This window comes from Giardia intestinalis, chromosome 5 (genome assembly GCF_000002435.2).
Source record: "Giardia intestinalis strain WB C6 chromosome 5, whole genome shotgun sequence".
Taxonomy (NCBI): Eukaryota; Fornicata; order Diplomonadida; family Hexamitidae; genus Giardia; species Giardia duodenalis.
In genome coordinates, this window is record NC_051860.1 from 2,728,866 (window position 1) to 2,751,202 (window position 22,337).

The following is a 22,337-nucleotide window of genomic DNA, read 5'->3' on the forward strand; positions in this document are numbered from 1 at the left end:
GCCCTAAAAGTCTGAACCTGCTGAACATAGCTATCATCTAATGGTAACAGCTCATTTTGAAATCTAGACACTTCTCCAAATACTCCAAACATTGAATATTTTACAACCAACGCAGAGAGTGTGTCATACCATGGCGGGTACAAAACCCTTACTTGCGAAGAAGAATGTTTGCCCAGAGCCTCCCAACGGACCGAAGGTCTTTGCTCAAGAACTCTATGTCTTTGAGCCACGAGTCCACCGGTACTTCTAGAACATTTCCAATAACTACTAGAGCCTGCTCGATTAGATCCAACGGGGGCGAGAATACATGTAGAGATTTGGCATATTCTGTTGGTGGAAGAAGATCCATATAGGGCGTAATGCGAATGAGGTACGACTCGTCTGTGTATAACGAGTACGTAAGAATTTGTTCCTCATGTCTCTTTTCTGCATAATTGAGGAGGGACAAGTAGATAGCATTGGACTTATTCGACAGCTGATCAGATTGAGCCACAATTGCAGCATAGAGGAGGCACACCCGCATAGAAAAATCACATACAGTGTCCTTCTTAATAGGATGCTCCATTTCAGACAGCAGATGGACATAGCTGCTCACAAGCGCCTTCTTACAGATGGCGCGCAAGAAGTTTATGTAGACCGTACGGATTATCCTGCAAGTAGACTGTGGGATATTAATGAGAACACCGGATTCTCTCATCAGAATCCACCCAGAGGCAGCAGTGTAGTTCATTATCGGCGATCTGTCATTGTACACGCCTGCGAGCCACTGCTGGGACGAAATGACGCCATCCTCTGTGTATGCAACATGGTTGAAGTAGGAACAGGCTGCCCCTAAAAGCAGGCCTAGAATTTGTGCGTCTGACAACAGGCCGTGAGAGCCTTTTTGGAGCATGGCTAGAAAGATGAATACTTGCCTTAGAACCAGGATAGACCGTGAGCTGCAGTAGTAGGTGCTGGAAACCTCATTGGTCGTGAGCTTATAGCAAAGATCTGAGAGAGACTGGGGAGGTATCTTATAGTGCGACAACTCAAAGTATTGAATACAGGAAAAAAGAAGCCTGAAGAGCTTTTTATGGTTTGACACGTTACTCCTAAACGTGTACAACGTATGTTCTAGCTTCTCGGGCCTCTCTGCCTCCAACTTTTCATCTGAGACACTTCCATTCAAAATGATATTAGCCCAATAAGAGGCCATAGCCTCGTTGGTCATCTTCTTGAAGTTCTTGCTTACCTTGGCTGGAAAAAGCGTTCCAGTTGTGTAATCCTGGTAATCTTCGCATCCTTGAGAAAAGAAGCTATGAGGGTACTGGCTATACACATCTTCATTGATTTTCATTATAAAATGCTCTGTGTCGACTATTTTTGATCTAGAAATAATAATGGACTTTAAAAACGCCTTTTCACTGGCAGAAAGCTCCTCGATGGTCTTGTAATTCTTCTCCGGTATCTGAGGCGTTGGGCAGGCAAGATACTGTCCTCGTACCTTTACGCGCTGGCCTATCTTAGCTTGTCGGACCATGTCGTCTGCACTGAAGCTGTCACGAACGAGCGAGTAGGACAGATGCCCCCCATCGTCTGTTATAGAATCCCGCGCACAAAACGTACCGGACAAGAAGGCGTCGACGGCATTATCAATACTCTGCTCTATATGAGTGACCGATGAACGAAGGTCTGACAAATAGTTGTTAATGTTCATCGTCTCCTTCCTGCTCCTGTCGTCATACTTGTTCAGCAAAGGATTTCTGAGAGATGCGTTGTTCCTCTTTCCTATTAGATGACCAAAGAAGTAGTGGATTGTCTCCAAATGAATATCCTGGTCTCGAACAAAGAGTTGGTGCTGTATCTGTCTCATGAACATTTCTTTCAGATACAGTCTGATCAGCTTTTTCTGCGAGTTCGTGATAGCATCTGTGTTCAGAAGATCGATGGACAGGGCCAGAAGCTGCTGATGGGTCTCTTGCACTAAAAACCTAGATTTATACTGTAGCGGTGGCTTTATATCACCAGAGGGGGTATAATTGATCTCGTGTGCTGGCAAATAGAGAGCTATAATGTTGGGTATGTGCATTATCGTGTATGGATTCGAAGTAACCGTGTCGACTATCTCCTTGGTCTCAACTGCGTCACGCTTCAATGCAAACACATTTGTTATCAAGTCTTCTGCCATCTTGTCGCTCCGGCACGGCTTTGCAAGACAGAAAAAGGTGTTATAGACATATTCCATGAAGCCGATGCGCGAACGCTGGTACTTTTCCAAGAGGATATGTGATATGTAATGCGACACGCTTATCTCTGCGTCCCTTAGGCACCGGATGAATAGTTTTTTGTACCCCTGAAGATCTCCGTCAGAGTGGGGCAGAGACAGTAGGGAGATAACTGTTTCAGTCACCGAATTGTATATCTCTGTAGAGAAGATAGGCGTTTTTATAAACCAGGCGTAGTAGACACGAATCAGAATGTCTTTCATTTGAGTCGTATCTGTCGCCACTGCTACTTCATTTTGATATGCAGCTGCATCAGTAAGAAAGAATAACTGCTGATTGCCCGCTCCCGTCTGTGTGATGTATATATTAAAGAGGTGTCTTGAGCGCTTATTGAACAAGATCTCGCAAAACCTGGCCGCCATCTTGGGTCGCACAACGGGTTCAAATGTTATTGTGCAGGTCACCAAATTGGCTAGGGGAGCGAAAATCCATATCTTTTGATACACCTTAACCGGTAGAAATACATTGAGGAAGGTAAGGAAACGTGTCAGTAGCGTCACTGAAAGATATTTCACATTAAGGACAGTAATTACTTCCAGCAGATTTTCTGTCCACTTCGTAAAAGTTGATTCTTGGCACAGCATATATAAGCACTTCCGCGATGTCACAGTGGACTCCAGAACCTTGAGGAACCTGCTGCGCACGGTGCAATTGATGAAGATTGTCATGATTATGTTGAACACAGCGACAACGGAAAGAGCATGTATAAGTACATTGCTGGTGTATCCGGAAGAGGTAGAGACGTAGTTTGGCTCGGAGTTAAACTCATAGATGAGACCCAGCAAATAGATCACACAAAGTGGGGGAATGCAGAGCTTTGCGTAGAAGGTTGCATGTACGGGGGAAAAGGCAAATGAAGTAAACAGGAGGCAGAGAAAGATGGGCTGGAAAATGTCGATAAAAAGAAATATCGTTCTAATATAGTAGTAAAACATCTCGGAGATAAAGACCCCAGCATTCTGCAGTAAGTTTAGAAACATGTATGTAATAATTGGAAGGTAGCTCAGTGTCACGATCGCAAAGAGCAGGGCGCTAGAGTAGGGATAGTGCACGGAGTCTTCGGAGCGTCTTGTGCGAAAGCTTAAAATTTGTCTTATCACCCGCGCATACCCAGCGATGTAAAATGCTAATGAGATGAATATCCACTCCTCAACTACCAGGCGCGCTATGCCGTGCGGCTCCAGCTCTGCCATGCGCCTGCCAATAAATAATCGGCCAAAAAAGAGGACACAATAGATTAAAAAGTAATGTAAGTCAGGAAAAATGCATAAAAATTATGAAATGCCATGAACGCTAAAACATCATAGGCACCTTTCCGAGGAGCTAGAAGCTAGAGGAATGCACGGCTTGCACAGCCGGGTTATACGATGTTGCGCTTAAACTCCAAGCCATTGCGCAGCACCGAAATGAGATTGTTCAGCTTTCCTCGGTCAAATCTATTGTACTTATGTATAACATACTCGCTCTCTTTCACGGTGAGTACTCGCCCAGACACACCGTCTATGGTTGTTATATCTCCATATGTGGCGTCTATCAATTCAACAAAGTGGAATGCATACTCGCAAAGAGCTCTAGGGCTCACTTTTGCGAAATTTTTGGGCAGTAACGCACACTCCTCCAACGGCGCTTGTACCATTAGCGTGAACTCCCCAGCCTTCAGTTTGGCCACAACAGTTTCTCGCTTGATTCTCTCGGCGGTTCTGGTGTTTCTTAAAACATTGGTAATGTGAAAGCATGAAAACGGCAACAGCATGCAACCAACAGCACCATGCATCAAGCAAGAGAGTACATGAATGGGGACGGAATTGATGAGCCAAAGTGCCATAAACTTAACAGATATCTTCTTAGACCAGGCTAGGCTCAGCACAGGGAGACCAGGAAGCGTTAGGACTCGATAAATGGTTAGAGCATTAATGAGCGCAGTGTTAATGAGTGCCACGGATGTAAAAAAGAGAAACCCGTTGAACCACAGAAGATTGTTTCTGCCTATGCAGCTATTAGTCCAGATGCAGTGGTGATCAAAGTCCAGCACACACCTTGAGCAAACGCCGCAGTGATGAGAACGAGGCGGTCGAGGAACCATGCATGTAGAGCATACTTTTCTGGGGTACAAAAAGGTGTCATATGCACTGTCGGACTCCAGGTCCGAAGCCTCCTTTCGGGCGTCAACCTCCGGGTCTGTCACACCAACAGAATTGTTAGCACCAGTGCTAGATTTATCTGGTGCCACGGTTCCAGGATCCAGCAGGCATGCCAGCGCAAAGGAGGTTGCTGATAAAATATTAAAGGCAGGTACACTGACCATACGAACCTTACCAACTATACTAACCTTACTAGGGCTAGACGAGTAGGGGGATAAATTTAAAAGCGCTCGGGTCCATTGATACGCGCCTTCCTCTCCACTTCTTTCTGGGATGATTACTGTTAGAGGTCCTAGAATAGTTTTGAAAAAAGAATACATGGACATGATGAAGAGCAGCCAATAGAAACATACGACAAAGCAGTTGCGTCGCTGAAATAAGAGCTGGTCAAGGTTCAGAACACACACACCCTTCCTATTTCTCTCTAAACACAAAAGACATTGCCTCAACCTATAGAGGCGCGACGTACGCGGTGCTGCAGCTGCAATGTTGCCAATAAGCACCCCGAACGCAAGAGATAACGGCGCTGCTATGACTAGAAAGACCAATATGGCCATCGAATTTTATACATTTATAAAAAGTAGAGAATGCCTCCAGATCCGAGCATGATCACAAAGCTTTTGCAGCAGGCCGAAGTGGCCTCGGCCCAGCTAGGAAGCACACAATCAAAGCTAAGTCTCAATAAAGCCACTAAGGTCTCAAAGCGGGCCACAACCACGATCACAACCACGGCCACAGCAGTCCCCCCACCGGTGCTTCCAGAAGAGGAGGAGCACGGCGATGTCATGACATCAACGATGGAGCACCTTCTGCGAAACCGGGGATATGAGTATCTCACTGAACAGAATGAGTTAGCCCAAAAGAGCAAAGAGGACGCCCGCATTCTAGTTGAGCAAGGGGCGAAGGAGTTTTTCTATGGCAAAGATCTTCCGCCGATCAGCTTAACGCAAGACCCGGAACGCTACGTCAACAAGGTTTTATCAGATAACTCAGCGTTTTACTCGAACATCAGAGAGTCGTCTATCACCAACAAAGGCAACACTAAACCAGGCTGCACTTTAGAGAACACTGTAAGGAAATGCAGCTCTGTTTTATCTGATGCATCGAGCAACCCTGACACAGTCTCAGCGAGCGGCACAACAGGATCTACTCATACAGGAAGGGCTTCTAAAGAACCAGGCGCAGTCAGGCAACGCAATCATCGCACACTCGCTACGTCTCTTAATATCGTACAGAAACTGCTTAACGAACCAGTCACTCGAAAGCAGTCTATATTTACACTTTCTCAGCGCCACTTCCTCACAGCAGACTTCCTCATGGGCGACATAATCGATGCTTTAGCATCTGACTCCCGTGAGATGCGAGGTGCAATGGAGATGGCCAGGAAGATCTACACCTCAGCTTATTCAGATAACAAGTGTGGAGACTTTCTGCTGTCGGCGGAAATAGTACGCCTGAAGCAGGAGTTACACGAAACAAAAATAGCATTAGAAAAGCAGAGACAACGGGCAATTGTCTTGCTCACAGCCATGGATGACCGGCGCAAGCTGGACCAAAAGAGAGCAGAAGAAACCGTCAAGAAGGTGGAGGAGCAGAGGGCCATAGAGGTCAATGCTGCAATGCAGCGGACTCGTGACTACGGTGAGCAGGTGCGTATACTGCGGGCTGTCATTGAAGCAATTAAAAATGACCAGCAAGTGAAGGAAGTAGAGACCCTCAAGCAGAACCTGGATTCCTCGCGTGCGCTTACCAGGGAGTTGGAAGGCAAAAACGTGCAGCTCATGGAATCTCTTCAAACACTGCAGGCAGCGTACAGCGATCTTCAGATGGAGCATCAAGAGGCTGGAGCTGTAATAATGCAGCTGAGAGCAGAGCTAAAGGCTGCTAACAACGAGAGGGAGTACTGTAAGGGTTGTTCGAGTAGGATCATAGAGAGGTCCAAATACGTCGGTTCTGAGATAACTAATCGCGTAGAGAGGCTGGAAGCTGTCAGTGCCATACTCTCTGGACTGCAGGTCAATAAGGAAAAGCTTCAGATGTCTATTGATAACCCAGGAGTGTCAGAGTATCTCTACGAAAAAGAGAAAGTAGTGTCTTCCTTCTTCGATGATTTAAGGGCAGCGGAGAAAGAGAAGCTGCACCTCCTGCAGCAGGAGCCGCCTGATGCTCAAGCCGAGCATCCCGAAGGACAGAACAAAGGGGCCTCTGTCGTCGACAGAGTAGACGAGTCGTATTACCTTATTGATCTCAGCAAGTTGGCACGCTCACTCTGTCTTATAGAAATGCGCCTGGAAGCGGCGCCAAAGCTTCAGCAGTTAGACGATGAAATAACTGCTCTGCGGTACGAAAACAACAGGCTCAAGAACGTTGAGCAAGAGCTCACCGAGCTAAGGAAGGTATACCGATCTGTTATTTCTCGCACCCAGGCTATAGAGCCCAAGGCTTCGGGTGCTGACACAGAAGCGGACCCCAAGGGGGACTCTACAAAGGAAACTCAGGGCGCTTCAGCCGGAAAGATAGAGGGGTCGCACTTAGCATCAGCTCAGAACCAAGGTATCTACGAGAACTCTGTGACTCTTCTGCGCGAGCAGCCCTTGCAACTGCTTATATCTAAAAATTTCAAGATACAGCTAGTAGAAAGAGAAGACAGAGACAAGGAGGGATCAGAGCTTACAACAACACCAAACTACGTCTCCGCGGTTATTTTGAGCTTTCTCCGACACCTCTGCATGTCCTCTTTCACATCAGATACGTCGATGTGCCGCCAGCTGACCGGGCGGTGCATGCCAAAAGCCGATGGCACACCCTATCCAACGACTTATCCCATACAGGCACTCTTTACGGGCTGGGTTCATGCGCAGTATCACATCGTTCCAGAAGATAGGAGGCAGTTTGAGGTCGAGCTACTTGTCAACAAGGTTTCTTGCTGTCTACAAGCCTTTCAATCTCTCACATCAGACATCTTTATTGAAGACGAGTCAATGCTGCTCTCCCTCGGCTCCCTACTATTAAACACCTCCATCAGCGCAGACGAGGTGAGTTTCTTGATATACATTACCATTCTAACACACGGTGGCCTTCCAGACGCCCACCCTGTGCTTCTCCCTCACCTGGAGAAAGACGTAAAGATAACCACAGCGTACATCTCCCTAAAACGAGCAATTAATATTATTCTTGCTACTGTCTCCAAAACTATTCAGAAGGGCTTTATCGAGTTCTTTATCCATCAAGGCCGGTCGACATCGCTGATAAAAGACGTCACGCTGGCCGACATCTCCTCTGGGAGGGTCTTCGTGGTCGACGTATACGAAAACCTGGATGGGGATGACCTTTATGACGCGGACATTCGTGAGATTTTTGCAGCCAACAAGGACTACTTCAGCGATACTGGAGCGGCGTCCTCCGCTACCGTTGGACTTTCCTCAAGTGTGGCATCACCCATCAAGAACCTACGGAACCGTGACGATCTAACACGAGTCTCCATCATTAACGCAAACTTCTTTTTGCTGTCCATGCTCAAGGCCTACCGGACAGAGGTTATGACGCGCCTTGAAGCTACCAGACTGATGTATGCGGGAAGTCTTCTGGAGACCTCTACATTGTTGCGCTCTTCTAAGATGACCGCTCTTCCGGACACCATGAAATTCAGGATTGTGAGGGAGATAATAAGGATGATTAACCCCATCTGTGACGATAGCATGATTGATGCTGCTTATTTGGATGTCATTTGGAGGAGCCCGAGCGCCAACTGGAGCATCCTTGTCGACGCGTGCAAAACACGTGGCGTGTTTGCAAGCGCATTGAAGTTCCCGCCCATCGAGGTCATGATGCCTTTGGTGGGAGGCTACTATACAGGTGCTACAAACCCTGGGCTGTCATCTAACCCGGGTGTTGCTCCAGCAAGCATAGCGGCGTATGCAAATGACTACGATACTATACTAAGCCAAGCAAGAAGCCTTTTTGACAAAGCAAAAGTGGCCCTTCTGCACCTGTCCAGCGCAATGGGAACGGAATCGGCTGTTTGCACCAGGTCCATTATTCAGGAAGTATCAAACATAGAGAGGACAGCGCTTACGTTTGACAATTTAGGCCTTGTCATTAGTGCCCTCAAAGCAACCCTGCTCTATGCAGTAGAGCTATCCTTCTCCGTCATTTCTGCCTGTGGAAGAGACTATGGAATAGAGTCTCTGTCTGTGCGTAAATCCCTTGCAGAAGGCAAGGGCGTGTCTCTTCGCAAGGTGGCCCGACAGCCGACAGAGATATGGATCGACAGCCTTTATTACCTCACAGGGGCCCTTGCAGCCTCCTTGGGGTGGGAGACGGACTCCGGCATGTGCGTGGCGAGCATGTCTATGAAACGGAAGCTATCATCTCGTGGAGAGTCGCGGGCGTAGCGGGGACGGTTTACTTGCCTAGTCAGCGAGGGACATGGTACGGATGTCCTGGACATGGTCGAGCTGTTCTTTTTTCCACAGGTCAGGCGTAAGAATGGAGTAGGAGCTTTTCAGGGCGTTGTAAACGGCCCCCACCGAGTTCATCAGCGTTCTTGAGTGGCCACTCTGCCTCGTGAAGACATCGGATACGCCCGCGAACTCAAGGACTTTTGCAACCGTGGGGGACGCCACAATGCCTGCGCCGCGGGGCGCGGGAATAAGACGGACCCGGACGGAGCCGCACTTACCTGAGAGCTTCGACGACACCGTATGAGGATCTCCAAGCTTTCCGCCCCAGAAGCCGCGCCTGACGGGAACGATGTTGAGCCTGGCGTTCTTTGCCGCCTTCTTGATGGCATTCGCCACCTCCTTGGAGACACCTGCTCCATAGCCGATGAATCCGTCACGGTTCCCGACTATCACATGAGCACGGAACCTCGTACGCTGCCCGGCTGTGGTCTGCTTCTGGACAGACATGATATTGCACACCTCCTCCGCAAGCTCGCTCTTCGGAAAGAAGTAGTCAATGATCTCTGTCTCCTTGATGGGGAGAGAATACTTGAAAATGTCATAAAGGGACTCTATCTTTCCTGCCTTCACCAAGCGGCCGAGTTTCGTGGACGGATGCCACTCTTCCTCCTCCATCTGACGAGGTCCGCGCTCACCGCGCTCTGGTCGTTCTGGCCTGGGAGCACTTTCAGCCTGCATGCTACGCCATGGACGTTAGTTTTGGGCTACAAAGTCAAATCAAAATTAGAACGTTTTTTTAATCGCTGGTCAGAAAAGTGGACGAAATTTGAAAAGTGTGCACCTCTAATTTCAGTGTAATAATTGCAATGAGCACAAGGGACCGAGAGGCGGAGGAGGCTCTTTACAAGGACGTGTTTGGGGAGTCTGAGCTCCTGGACTTGTGCTCGGACAACAGGGCTCTGCAGGAGGGGTCTGTGCACGCGTCTCCCGGGGCATCTCCTCAATCTGGGGACGGGCGATCCGAAGCGTCTGGTTCAGTCCTCTCCGACGACTCCTTTTTTGATGACGAAGATGTCGATAAGACGGAAGAACAGAATATTCGCAATCAAAAGGCACGAGGTCTTTCCTGGGCCGTTGAACGGGCAGAGGACGATGAGTTTCGAAAAAGACTGGATGAGCTAGCCCGGGAAGAAGCTATCAATGTATTATCTTTGGGGACAGAACCCAATCTAAAAAGGACCGTATTAAGCCAATTGGGTCCTTCTAGTCAACTGGAGTTAAAGCGGCTCTCACCACTCACAGTTTCTGATTGTCCTATGCACAAGGTAACGTCGATTCACGTGCACCCCAATGGAAGACTAGCGATTGTCTCTTCGCTGGACAATAGGCTCCGTCTCTTCGAGATAGACGACCCTACAAACCCACTTGTCAGCTCCTTCCTATTCACGCAGGTTACCCCCACATCTGCCTTCTTTTCAGACAACTACCGGTGGCTGGTGATTACTGGCAATACAAACTTTTATCACCTTTTTGATTTAGAGACGGGGACTGATGTCAAGCGCAGGCTTCCCTTGCGAAAGCGGCACCTCAAAGATGCTAGCTTGGACTATTATCTCAAAGGGAGGAACCGTGAAGTCCTAGTTCTCTCCATGCAGAGCTCCATTCCAGGATGGCCAGGGAGTTCGCTTATATTTTTCAGCGAGTGCAGTGGTGCTGCAAATTATAGCAGGGTGAACAATTTGGCACACAGAAATGTTGACCCTGGGAAAACAAACGGCATAAAGGCAGGCTATGGGCCCCCAGACGCACAATCGGAGACCAGAGAGACAGACAGATACACCTTTGTTTATGGCTTACACTTAGAGACCAACTCATATGCCTATAAGCTGCAATTCCCCTTTGCTACAACGGGTCTTATACGACTCATAAGTCCGTCTAACATGTCCCTGGCGCGGATATCGGGCCACACAAATGAGCACCCTATCCTGGTGGTTTCGGGGCGGGGACATGGTAACATTGCCTTGGTCGAGTTCGATGCATCGAATTTCTACTCGGTGAAGGATCCTATAATCTTCGGTGACGACTCCTTCAATATCACGGCTATGGCGGCCAGCCAAGTGCATATTGCTACGGGCGATGAGCACGGCTTCATCAACATCTATCGCATCTCAGACGTTTACTCAGCTAGTTCCACCAATAGTTCCTTAGAGCAGGACGCCTCCTCCATCTATCGGCGGCCTCTGCGCGTTGCCCCATTATACGTCATTAAGAACATCGTCACTGAGATTATTTCCATGGAATTCAATCCGACCGGAGAAATACTAGTGGTGGCTTCTCAAGCCAACGAGACTCGCTTTATCAATCTTCACACTGGCAAGGTCTTCGACATTCAAAAGCCCCCCAGTGGTGCGTGCACGTTCGCCTTCACTCCGGATCTCAGTAGGGTCTTTTGCGGGAGCCGACGGGGTGTGGTGGACACTTATGAACTAGTGGCTTCAAGTTGATTTTCTTAGAGAGGTGACAGAGAAGGTGAATCTAACAGTGGTTTTACAGAGCGAAAAGACAGACGAGTAAATAGGTACACAAGTGAATTAGAGGAGAGTGAGCGTGGCCCCGGCAAAGCCGATTAGCATGTTGAGCAGCGCCTCGTTGACACTATATGGCCTGTCTGCAATGAAAAGGGAGGCTTGCTTGGCGAGTCCAACAATGAAGATGAATGCACCCGTGAGGCGCATAAAATTATGTGGGCCAAGGGCAGGCTTGCGAGGGATGATACAAGCTCGCAGAAGAGTCCAGACAAAAAGAAGAATAGTTGCTGAAAGAAACAGAGTCGTTAGTAATGGATTGGGGAAGCTGTGAATCATCAGGCTGTTGCGTAGTATCTTTGGGAAGAGCGGCACCTCCTCTCCACGAGCAAAGTAGTCAATGCGAAGGTTAGTCACCATAAGTGCGTATGGGTTCGCTGTTTGCTTTTTTCCAGGAAAACAAACCAATTTACAATGAAAGCTGGGGTGCATGCCACACACAAGCCATACGAGACACGGTGGAAGGCAGCATAATTAGACATGCTTATAGCGTAGATATTCTGTTAAGAAAACCATAAGACGCTTTGTGAAGAGTAAGCACACACAGAAAACTGCCAAAACTACTAGAAGGACCATATTCCGCTTATCGGACCGCCGCTTGGCCGCTGTATCTTCGAAGTATTTCTCTAGTTCAGTAAGATCCTTCTCCCTCCTATCCATGAGCCGCTTTACAGTGTAGATACTCATCGTGAGATATTCCTTAAGATCCGAGTTCTCGGCCAGGACATTGAAAGAGCGCGTAGCTTGGCGATGAACATTTGCGTACAGCTGAGTGTTCGTCAGCTCCGACGGGACATCGCGCTTCTGTTGTTGCATTTGTAAATTTTGTCCTCATTAAAAAATGTTCGAAGAATTGAAGGAAGAGCGGGAAAAGTTCGCAGCGAAGATACAGTCTTTACAGAGGGCCAGACATGAAAGCTTAGTCCGCTCGTTCTATTCTCTCCAGCCTCAAAAGTCCCAATCCCTATCGCGACTTTATAGCCAGACAATTGAGCCGGTATTATGCAGTAAAAGCGGTGATGAGACAAGAGCAACCAACCAGGTCGATCTCCTTGCCGAGTCAATTACTGATCCAGAGAAGATATATGGTGAGAAGCTCGATAGCATTGCTAATATTACTAATGTATCACAGGATAAAGCGAGCAGCACAGTGCCTCCGGCGACCACAGCCGATAATTCATCAGAAACATATTGTTCCCCTACCACATACAATGTAATACGTAGCGGATACCAGCTGTGTGACAGCGATAGCTCTTTCGGCAACTACAACACGATTGATGTTCTCAACCATTTAGCTGTTCACAGCCAGGCGACAAACGAAGAAAGAGACGAAGAAGTAAGTATCCCGGCGGCTGTGCACACCCCAGTGACGCGGCACACAGAAACTGTAGCTCACCGTGTGAACGTGACCAAGAATGCCGTATCTGCGAACAAGATAGACTATCGGCAGGCTGGGACACACACCCCTAGCAGAGATCCATCAACACAAAGTCACAAGCAAGCTAACAAGGGAACAATGACGCACAGCCTGTGTCTCAAGTCAGTCGCTATACAGGTCCATAGCCAGCCACCAAAGGCCTCCGACCACAGACAAGATGTTAAAAAGAAATTAACAGTTTCAGCCTTCGTGCACCCCATTAGAAAACAGCCCAAAATAGAGTACCACCCCGGTGCCATATCAAGCCTGGTGCATCCTGCGTATAGCTCTTCTGTGCTCCAATCATACACAGAAATATATAAAAGCCTCAGCAACACTAGCAAAGCGATACTGAGCAGCTAGTAGTCCATATTCGTCAGTACATCCTCCAGGGCATTGATGAGTTGCCGTGCACCAAGGCTTGCCAGGCCAAGTGGGGTTCTGTGAGTTTCCATGTATGATATCGCCTCATTCACCATCTTCTCTATCTGCTCACTAGATTGGCACAGCGTCGTTCCTAGCAAGGCGTGATGTTGTATTAACGGGTTTGTTAGCTTAGTCTCGCTATAGTTAACGACTGTCTGCCTGTGTACCTGCTGAGTCGTGGAGACGTCCAGAGAGCCGGGATTCAGAGACACCTCTTTGGCAGTTGAGTCTCTTGCACTGTACCCGACCCCTGGTGCAAAGATCAACGAGCTCAACGGCATAGCGCTTTCTGTGTTATAATTGATAAGCCCCTCCTGCACCACAAACTTATAGATCTTATGGATTGTGTCAACTGGTACAGGAAGGATGTCATACAGTACAAAACATTTGAACGGACGCTTCTGCGTGGTTAGATAGTAATGTATTATCGTATTTCTAAACAGGATATAGTCTTGTTCTCGTAACTTCCCATTAGACAGCTCCGATGCGAAGTAGCCCTTTTCTAGCGGATACATGATAGTTACATCTTCGAACCACTTGTTCGGTGTCACCTGGAACAAGCTTGAATAGCTAGAATGAGTACGGGGGGCTGGGCTTTTAAAGTCAAGCATGCACTCTATCTCTCCATCCAGTACCTGTCTGGCCACAATAAGCCCTGACCCGGTGTGTCCATACGCCCTACCGTCATCGGCAACCCCCGTGAATTGCGGACCAAACAAGAGGGTGTCTAGGACAGGTGGGTACTTATATTTATGGCACTTAAACTCGTCCATTATCTGTGAAACAGGGACCAGATTTCCCTGTTCATCGGGTATCTTCAAATATTTGCGCAACTCTAGCTGATTATCACTACACCGAATTATGGATAACAGTATCTTTTCGGTATCACTGTCAAAATTACTATTATAAATATAGCTAAATGCTGTCAATAGAAAGTGCTCTTTCAAGACCTCACACTTTCGTCCCAAGAAGCGCGGGTTGCTCAAAGTCATAGTGCACTGAGCATCGTCTAGTGCTGCCTTTGTCTGATGATCTATTAACTGGCTCAGCACTGGCGAGTCCTCCTTAGCACCTGCCAAGAGAGCATGTGGCAGGTGTCCGTTCTGCCACTTAGATGGGTCTGAGGTTGGACTGAACAGAATATCGACAACATCCTTGGTCGAAAGGACACCGTGAAATGATAACATCCTATGTTCGTTTGGAGCATCTCTAAAAGATAATGTGCCAAAAGAGAGTGTGACATTTATTTTTTCATAGTTATATGTCTCTGCATCTCTCTCGTTTATGCCTGATTGACTGTCAGCTGGACTAAGGGTATATCCTATGTTTTTCTTTAAAAGATTCAAGGAGGACTCGTACTTCTCAGGATGGGCTCGCATGTTAGTGTAGAAGTAACTAAGATTGGGGCTCGTAAACTCAATATCTCGAAAAACAAATCTACATCCTCCACAGTGGCATTCGTAGTATTTGCAAGAATTATCTGAGGGCTGTGATAAGGGCGCAGCCGCCACATTCGCTGACTCCTCGAGGGCAGCTATGGGAACGTAGGTTATGTTTTGCTCGGTATAGTCTGATAGCTCACATAGCTCATTGTAGTTTAACGAATCCAAAAGCCACTGGAGCGACAGAAAGACAACTTCAAGACACACAGACCTGGGTGAAACAGATTCATGGGTGTCTGATTGTGCGGAGGCATCTGAAGAGAAGGTGTCCAGAGCATCTATAAAGTTCTGTGCATCAATGGAGTTGTCAAAAGAGAGTAGGGCGCGGGACCCTAGAAGGGGGACTACCTCACTTGCAGTAGGCTTTACCCCCTTGGCCTCTGCAACAAGCTGCTTCTGTTCCACTGTGTCGTACGAAGGAGGAGACCGTAACATGTGCACCAAGTACTGGTCTTCTACAAATTCCAATATGCGGAAGGAGATTCGTGAAATGGCGAGATTGTCCTGCAATCGTCCTCGTCTAGGCTGAACAATTACTTTTCGCAGCTTATCGTCGCCACTCGGAAACCATGGAGCACACAACACAAGTGGGACAGCTGAGGTAAATACTTTGCCGAGCTGGTTGCAGGAACTAAGTGAGTCATCATCCTGCTTTTGTGTCGTATCCCGATCCTCATCGTGATAGTAAATTTCGTCAGCGTGAACTGAAAAGGAATGCTTGCCTACTACTGCTACTGAAGATGGCGCAAAATAGGACGAGATTTTGAACTTGTTACACGCCTCCCCAAGCAATCTTTTTAACTCTACTGGCATGTGAGGATCAAAGATCAAGATATATTGCTTGCCAATCCTCTCTTCATTAATAGCTGCATAACACTTCGCATAGAGCGATAGGAACTCGTCAGTTGCCATGGAGGAGATGTGCTGGTAAACAGCGTCATACCTGAGCATGATCGATGCCTCCGATGAATGAGAGATAATCATCCGCAGAATAAGGTGAAGCGTCTTATTGCGTGTTTTAGTATTGCTTAGGAGATAATGGGGGATCTTTGTTTGAGGCTGCACCCCTGCCTTCAACCCAAGAAGGGTGTCTGCACGCTCAAAAAAACACGAAAAGATACCTGAGAGCTTGTTGGAACAGTAAGCGTCCGTAAGTTTCCGACCGTCTTCAAAGAATGAGTGCGGAAGTTGCTGAATAAATGAATGAATATATGGCTGTAATAGCGTCTCCAGATAATCTTGAGACCAAGTGGCCTTGAGAAAAACCATGATAATTTATTTTAATTTCAGTAAGCCAACGGTGATTGCTACATGCCCCTCTGTTGCACAAATGCAGGCCGAAACAGTGTTCCTCGGGCAATGGACACGAAGAGCCCTTTTAATTTTAAAGTAATCTTCTGTGAGCACTCTGAATCATAGTCAAAGTGTGCTGGCATACAGATCCTACGAGATAAAGTGTGTTGAGAACCAATATTATTGATATTAGATTACTTAACTTAAAAAGCCGAATGGAGGCCTTTGTTGATGTTCGAATGCTCGGTTTGTGGGCGTCGTCTAAGGCGGCTACATGTACTAACGAGATCTCAGAGTGCCAGGATGTCATGCACTTCCTGCTGGCAGCAGAGGAGCTACTGCTATCAGGAAAGAGTGAGCGGAAGGTTCTCGTGCACTTAGGTTGCGACGTCTACGAGCCTGGTCTTTGCGACTTAAATGGGTGGATAAAGATCCACCTCGGCGCAGGGATTGTGGTTGAGATGACCTATGCAGAGGCCAAGAAGTATTTGACACGGCGGATTCGTGATCTTACCGATGAGATAGACGAACTTCATAAGACCATGGCTGATTGCGCAGCTTTATGTTCTAATTGAGACCTATCCTGTCTTATTCACTGTCTACACCTCAAGATAGCCACTTATCATTCTAGCAGCTAGAGTTCTCAACTCTCCAGTGTTATGTCCTTGTTGGATCGCCCATAACTATCTGGTGCGTTGTACCGTAGTTTTCGATGCACGTATGCAATGCAGTATCCGATTGTATCTCTATTCGGCAAACGTGAGATGTACTTGGATTTACCCTTGAGGCAGAGTATTCATCTTATTAGACGCAACAGTGCTGCCGACCAAGCCACTGCTAGGCAGAGCACACGGCCTGTATCTGCTCATCTCGTGCTCTAGCCAGCCACCCTGCGTGAGCATCTGGAGACATGCCTGGACATATGTGTGGTATTCTGCGGTGTGTACGGTCCCGTGTCCACGCAGTAGGCCAGCCAGAGAGCGTGTGCAGGCACGCCATGTGGCACCACGTCCTTTGTGGAGCGCTGGAGGAATACACAGGTGAGGGTCTACCATCAAGATGCGGACACGTTGCTTCCTGACATGGAAGGTCAATGAGGCTATCCAGATGGCCCAGCTATGGTAGAAGGCTAGCAGATGTGATCGTATTGGCCATCAGCACTGTCACTAACACCAACATGCATGACTAATGGACCTAGCAGGGCCGCAATGTTGCTACTAGTTCTCTGCTTTTTGATGAGCGCCCTCGCCGCGCAACGCACTAAACAACCCACATCCGACTGCGGAGTCGCAAACTGCGCCCAGTGCAACGCGGACGGCAGGACGTGTGATCAGTGCAGCGAGGGGTACAACCTCAACCAGGAGAAGACCCAGTGCACCAAGGCGTGCGCGGTCGCAAACTGCGCCCAGTGCAACGCGGACGGCAGGACGTGTGATCAGTGCAGCGAGGGGTACAACCTCAACCAGGAGAAGACCCAGTGCACCAAGGCGTGCGCGGTCGCAAACTGCGCCCAGTGCAACGCGGACGGCAGGACGTGTGATCAGTGCAGCGAGGGGTACAACCTCAACCAGGAGAAGACCCAGTGCACCAAGGCGTGCGCGGTCGCAAACTGCGCCCAGTGCAACGCGGACGGCAGGACGTGTGATCAGTGCAGCGAGGGGTACAACCTCAACCAGGAGAAGACCCAGTGCACCAAGGCGTGCGCGGTCGCAAACTGCGCCCAGTGCAACGCGGACGGCAGGACGTGTGATCAGTGCAGCGAGGGGTACAACCTCAACCAGGAGAAGACCCAGTGCACCAAGAACCCAGAAGCGCGATGCAATACTCCCAACTGTAAGACCTGTGACAGCCCCAAAACAGACAGTGAAATCTGCACTGAATGTAATAATGGCAACTACCTCACCCCGACAAAGCAGTGCACGCAGAGCTGCGGAACAATAGGAAGCTACTACAACGGAGACAAAGTGTGCGAGCCCTGTGATCCTAGCTGTGCTGCGTGCATCACAAAGGGACCAGCGAAGTGCACGCTGTGTCCTCCCGGGAAGAGGCTCCAGTACACAGATGAAGGAGCCACTCAGAACGGCGGATCCTGCGTAGATGAGTGCAAGCCTGAAGGAGGAGCTAGCGGATGCGAGACCTGCGGAGCCACCATCGGAGGGACAAAGTATTGCTCGAAGTGCAGCACATCCACGGAGGTCCCCGTCAACGGGGTCTGTACAGCAGACAATGCCCGCGCAGCTGCGTGCAAGGTGAAAGATGGCAAGGGAGGGTGCACTACGTGTGAGAGTGGATACTTCCTCCAAGACGGCGGTTGCTACAAACTCGGTAGACAGCCCGGTGAGCAGATATGCACAGCAGCCAGTAGCGCTGGTAAGTGCGAGACGTGCGCCAATAGTCTTCAGCCCAATAATGGAGCATGCCCCTCGTGTCACTCGACCTGTAAGACATGTCGTGATGCTAATTCTGCAAATGCTTGTACAACGTGTGCAGCTGGGTACTATATGGTCGGATCAGCAGCTGGACCATGCACTTCGTGTGACAGCAACAGTGGAAGTGTCAAGGGAGTTGCTGGCTGCATGAGCTGCGCTCCTCCATCGTCTAGTACTGGCTCCGTCCTTTGCTACCTCATGAACGGTGACAGTGCCGGCGGAAGCACGAACAAGAGCGGCCTTAGCACAGGCGCCATCGCAGGCATTTCTGTCGCAGTCATCGTTGTCGTGGGGGGTCTTGTCGGCTTCCTCTGCTGGTGGTTCCTCTGCAGGGGCAAGGCGTAGATGTGTACTTAGGTAGTAAACGCGTCATTGTGTGTGGCTTATATAAATGTGCTGCTGGGGCTATCTGAGCGTGGCCCAGAGGTCGTGCGGGTGAGCCCGCTCCTTCCTGGCCAGTCCAGGAACGATGGCTGGTTTTGGATGATATAATAGGGATCTCCCTTCACTTGTATACCAGGAGTCTTTTGCGTCCCTCAGTTGTTCCGCAGAGGTGTGCTCAGTTCGAGTGTGCGCGTCGCTCAGCCCAGGATTCAACTTACTTGTCCATCTGCATTGTCCACCATTGGTGCCACTTCTTGGTCTACCGCTCTGATGCCGGAGGGTCCCAGTAGTTGATGACCCTGGACTGACGCCTCGACAGACCGAAGCATCAGCCCAAGTGTGCTGTGCAGTGCAGATGGACCAGCCCACACGTCACTGAGCCAGACGCACTGCACAGGGTGAGCGTCGACACGGTCTCGTACTGGATGACGGACCACCTGCAAGAGCGCACTGCGATCCATGAGCAGAGGACCATACTTCTCCCCCGATACCAACGCATAGGAGCTGTCCGCCGGCATCCACGAACGCGTACTATGACTCCAAGATAGAGGCGCACGGGGAGCATACCCTCCGATCATACTCGGAACCGATGATCGCTTCATGGGGAGACAAAGAGGTGCCCCGAGGAACGGGATAGGCACCCGAGGTCGTGGCGTGCGATCTTCGTCACGGAGCACCAGGGCCACGTGGAGGCCAGGCTGCTGTGACCGACGGTAGCCCCGAGACAACAGGTGCTCACTAGATATCAGACGATGGTTGACCCCGACGGGCCAGAGGATGGGAGGAATCTAGAGGCACCGCGAGGAGCGGCAGGTCCCGGGGGAGACAGGATATAGGAGTTCTCCCGCCGGGATCGAGGGCATCCGACTCTCGGATTTCTGATCTCAGCTATTGTATGAGCGAGAGGCTTGCCCAGGGCGGCAATGGCTCGCATGAAAAGACCACTCCGGTAGCAGGCGACAACCCCGCCTCATTAAAATTTACTCTTCCCTAACCTCGTCTCTCTAGATATCTGATGGTAGGCCCATTTGACAGTCTTGCAGATGCATTAATACGACAGATGAACCTCCAGTTGGAGGACATGCGGCACAATGGAGAATACTCTCTCCTTCTAAGGATCATTCGGGGCCAGACCTCATTAACAGACAGAGTTGCCAAGAACCAAGAAGCACTATCTGTTGCCCGGAAGAAAGCAGGGGCAATTTTGACTGTATCACGACCTAAGCCACAAACTGACCCTGGATTTATTCAGAGAACGCAAAAAGCCCTTGAAGAAACACAGGACGCTATCCAGGAGACTCAGCGAAATATAGAGCGTCTCGAAGCCCAGCTAAAAGATGTTACTGCCAAGACTGCAAACAAGGATGAATTACGACGTGCTGCATTGACTCTAGCAGACAGAGAAAATGCGGGTAGGGAGGAGCTCGTTGAACTTTATCACAGCATATCGGGAGTACACTGGGATCAGCCCGACTTGGGATATGTGCTTAGCGAGGAGATTGCAAAACCCATCCGTTTCAGCTCCTGTGTCGATGCCACCAACCAGCTCTGGGAAATGATTAACATGTAGTGACTACATTCACTTCTTACTATGGCTCCGGTCATCTTGCCTTTTTCCATCTACTATCTTTGGTAGGAATGCGTACGGGTTCTGCTAGTTTCCCTTTGCCACGCCCCTTTCCGATTCCTCTGCGAGGCATCATGGGCTTTCTCACTGGGCCCAGCCCTTGTTTCATTGCCCTTGCTGCCCGTGCATCCGCTCTTCGCATCCGCTCTGTCTTGTGTGACCCGATTGCAAAACTTCCCTGGTAAGTAGAGCGTATTCCCTCTGCATTGGGAAGTAAATAAGAGGGGACGAATTTCAGGTGCATTGTCATCTGACGTTGTCTTTCTATGAGGGGGTTCGTTTTGATCCGTTTAATCAGGGCCATATCTTTGCTCTGCTGGCTGAAGTACTTTCGTAAGGAATCTGAAGCCAAAATCTCTGCCTTTATCTCAGAAAGCCGATATTCCTTAATGGCGGAGGGTGTTAGTCCATGCAGCACATCCACAACACGGTAGCGGAAGCTCTCCAGGGCTTGGATATTGAACTGAAATGGTGCGAGGAGCTCTTTTCCAAACTCTTCGCGCTGCGCCCGCAATACGTCAAGGACGACATCACGATTATCCTTACTATCTTCATGGATAATAGTTATAGCGTGCCCGCAAGGATTGGCGCCACGCGCTGTGCGGCCTATTCTATGGATATAGTTTATGCTAGACACTGGGCAGTCGAAGTTTAGCACTACATCGACTCTCGTGAAGTCCAGCCCTCTGAAAATTCCGGCCTCCTTTGAGGCTGATGGCGCTGATGCTTGCTTCTCTGCTGGGGTGCTAGGGTCATGCTCGGCAGCTTTTGTTGCCATGCTCGAACTATCTGCCTCTTGCACACCTTCAGTTTCCTTATTATCAGAAGCTTTAGTACCATCTTTGGTATCACTTTTGGTATCATCCTTGGCACTATCCCTGATACTGTCATCAACCGCAATAAGAACATACTCTGCTCCAAGGTTGTAGCCTTCAATGACTGCTTGCCGAGTCGAGACAGGAAGCTCTGGATTATAAAGAAATGCCTTCTGGCCGAATCGGTACAAGAACAATTTAAGCTTGTACGCTGTAGTGACAGAGTTGACAAAGATCACAATGTATCCGCGAAGAATTTGCAGCTTGACAAGGGCATATATTAGCATGTATTTTTTCTCTGTTGTGTCTAGAGATATTAGATGTTGGACTGGCTGTGTAAGGAGCTTTTGCTCCGTCTCCTCTAGCTTGATAAGCTTTGGCGATCGTAAATGTAGATTGACTATGTTCTCCAGTTTTTGGTCAAGGGTTGCTGAAAGAAAGAACTTCTGAGCTGACGCGGGCAAATATTCGAGGAGAGCCTCTAGATCGGGACCGTAGTCCATGTCAAAGATCAAGTCTGCCTCATCGCATACAAACTGGACGATGTTCTTGAGAGAGATCTTGCTGTCTTTGATAAGGTTCATAACCAAAGATGGAGTGGAGATGAGGATCTCTGGCATAGACCGCAGAGTAATTGCTTCTGCAGAAGAATTTTCTCCAAGATAAATCGCTGCGCAGGTGACAGTAAATGCGTTGCTTGAAAACTCCTTTATTATGGCAAGTAGGACCTCCTCGAGCTGGCGACAGAGCTCACGTGTGGGGACCACTATGAGGGCCGTTATGGCGGCCATTGGCTTAACACTCCTAGAGCGCCCCTGAAGAATGCGATGAAGAATGGCGGTGAGATATATGACAGTCTTCCCGCTACCCGTAAAACTCTGGCAGAGGATATCATTGTGTGCTAAGGCCTCGGGTATTGCAAGTTTTTGTATAGGTAGTGCCTCATATAAGCCAAGGTTTCGCAGTGCATCGCAGAGTCTAGGATCAATACCGAAGCTCTCCCAATCCATTTTTTAAATTTCAATTATTACAAACTCATACTCATTAGAAAGCTTCTGAATGTAGGAGTCTGCGCTTTCTCCGGCCAATATATTTATGTTCCGCCAGTCTA

At 48.9% G+C, this 22,337-nt stretch overlaps 13 protein-coding genes across 13 annotated transcripts; 6 read left to right on the forward strand and 7 right to left on the reverse strand.

Moving 5' to 3' along the window:
• Nucleotides 1-148: 148 nt before the first annotated feature.
• On the reverse strand, nt 149-3,457 carry GL50803_0023389 (uncharacterized protein; the record flags this gene model as incomplete). The annotated part of the gene is made up of 1 exon (XM_001705944.1): nt 149-3,457. The coding sequence occupies one exon, from the start codon at nt 3,455-3,457 to the stop codon at nt 149-151; it is 3,309 nt and encodes a 1,102-aa protein (XP_001705996.1).
• Nucleotides 3,458-3,624: 167 nt separating this feature from the next.
• Nucleotides 3,625-4,962, reverse strand: GL50803_0096562 (Zinc finger domain; the record flags this gene model as incomplete). The annotated part of the gene is made up of 1 exon (XM_001705943.1): nt 3,625-4,962. The coding sequence occupies one exon, from the start codon at nt 4,960-4,962 to the stop codon at nt 3,625-3,627; it is 1,338 nt and encodes a 445-aa protein (XP_001705995.1).
• Nucleotides 4,963-4,992: 30 nt separating this feature from the next.
• GL50803_0016630 (uncharacterized protein) lies at nt 4,993-8,799 on the forward strand (the record flags this gene model as incomplete). Its single annotated transcript, XM_001705942.1, has 1 exon — nt 4,993-8,799. The coding sequence occupies one exon, from the start codon at nt 4,993-4,995 to the stop codon at nt 8,797-8,799; it is 3,807 nt and encodes a 1,268-aa protein (XP_001705994.1).
• An 18-nt stretch (nt 8,800-8,817) lies between these two features.
• On the reverse strand, nt 8,818-9,546 carry GL50803_008118 (Ribosomal protein S2; the record flags this gene model as incomplete). Its single annotated transcript, XM_001705940.1, has 1 exon — nt 8,818-9,546. The coding sequence occupies one exon, from the start codon at nt 9,544-9,546 to the stop codon at nt 8,818-8,820; it is 729 nt and encodes a 242-aa protein (XP_001705992.1).
• A 128-nt stretch (nt 9,547-9,674) lies between these two features.
• On the forward strand, nt 9,675-11,312 carry GL50803_0014641 (Transducin; the record flags this gene model as incomplete). Its single annotated transcript, XM_001705938.1, has 1 exon — nt 9,675-11,312. The coding sequence occupies one exon, from the start codon at nt 9,675-9,677 to the stop codon at nt 11,310-11,312; it is 1,638 nt and encodes a 545-aa protein (XP_001705990.1).
• Nucleotides 11,313-11,399: 87 nt separating this feature from the next.
• GL50803_0028433 (uncharacterized protein) lies at nt 11,400-11,753 on the reverse strand (the record flags this gene model as incomplete). The annotated part of the gene is made up of 1 exon (XM_001705937.2): nt 11,400-11,753. The coding sequence occupies one exon, from the start codon at nt 11,751-11,753 to the stop codon at nt 11,400-11,402; it is 354 nt and encodes a 117-aa protein (XP_001705989.2).
• A 114-nt stretch (nt 11,754-11,867) lies between these two features.
• On the reverse strand, nt 11,868-12,209 carry GL50803_008122 (uncharacterized protein; the record flags this gene model as incomplete). Its single annotated transcript, XM_001705936.1, has 1 exon — nt 11,868-12,209. The coding sequence occupies one exon, from the start codon at nt 12,207-12,209 to the stop codon at nt 11,868-11,870; it is 342 nt and encodes a 113-aa protein (XP_001705988.1).
• Nucleotides 12,210-12,234: 25 nt separating this feature from the next.
• Nucleotides 12,235-13,173, forward strand: GL50803_008123 (uncharacterized protein; the record flags this gene model as incomplete). The annotated part of the gene is made up of 1 exon (XM_038046354.1): nt 12,235-13,173. The coding sequence occupies one exon, from the start codon at nt 12,235-12,237 to the stop codon at nt 13,171-13,173; it is 939 nt and encodes a 312-aa protein (XP_037902304.1).
• On the reverse strand, nt 13,170-15,947 carry GL50803_008125 (uncharacterized protein; the record flags this gene model as incomplete). Its single annotated transcript, XM_038046355.1, has 1 exon — nt 13,170-15,947. One exon carries the CDS (start codon nt 15,945-15,947, stop codon nt 13,170-13,172), a length of 2,778 nt encoding a protein of 925 aa, XP_037902305.1.
• Nucleotides 15,948-16,186: 239 nt separating this feature from the next.
• On the forward strand, nt 16,187-16,546 carry GL50803_0014642 (Prefoldin subunit; the record flags this gene model as incomplete). The annotated part of the gene is made up of 1 exon (XM_001705935.1): nt 16,187-16,546. The coding sequence occupies one exon, from the start codon at nt 16,187-16,189 to the stop codon at nt 16,544-16,546; it is 360 nt and encodes a 119-aa protein (XP_001705987.1).
• A 633-nt stretch (nt 16,547-17,179) lies between these two features.
• Nucleotides 17,180-18,745, forward strand: GL50803_00102662 (VSP; the record flags this gene model as incomplete). The annotated part of the gene is made up of 1 exon (XM_001705934.2): nt 17,180-18,745. One exon carries the CDS (start codon nt 17,180-17,182, stop codon nt 18,743-18,745), a length of 1,566 nt encoding a protein of 521 aa, XP_001705986.2.
• A 1,054-nt stretch (nt 18,746-19,799) lies between these two features.
• GL50803_008135 (uncharacterized protein) lies at nt 19,800-20,354 on the forward strand (the record flags this gene model as incomplete). Its single annotated transcript, XM_001705933.1, has 1 exon — nt 19,800-20,354. The coding sequence occupies one exon, from the start codon at nt 19,800-19,802 to the stop codon at nt 20,352-20,354; it is 555 nt and encodes a 184-aa protein (XP_001705985.1).
• A 31-nt stretch (nt 20,355-20,385) lies between these two features.
• On the reverse strand, nt 20,386-22,236 carry GL50803_0096537 (ATP-dependent RNA helicase; the record flags this gene model as incomplete). Its single annotated transcript, XM_001705931.1, has 1 exon — nt 20,386-22,236. One exon carries the CDS (start codon nt 22,234-22,236, stop codon nt 20,386-20,388), a length of 1,851 nt encoding a protein of 616 aa, XP_001705983.1.
• Nucleotides 22,237-22,337: the final 101 nt, after the last annotated feature.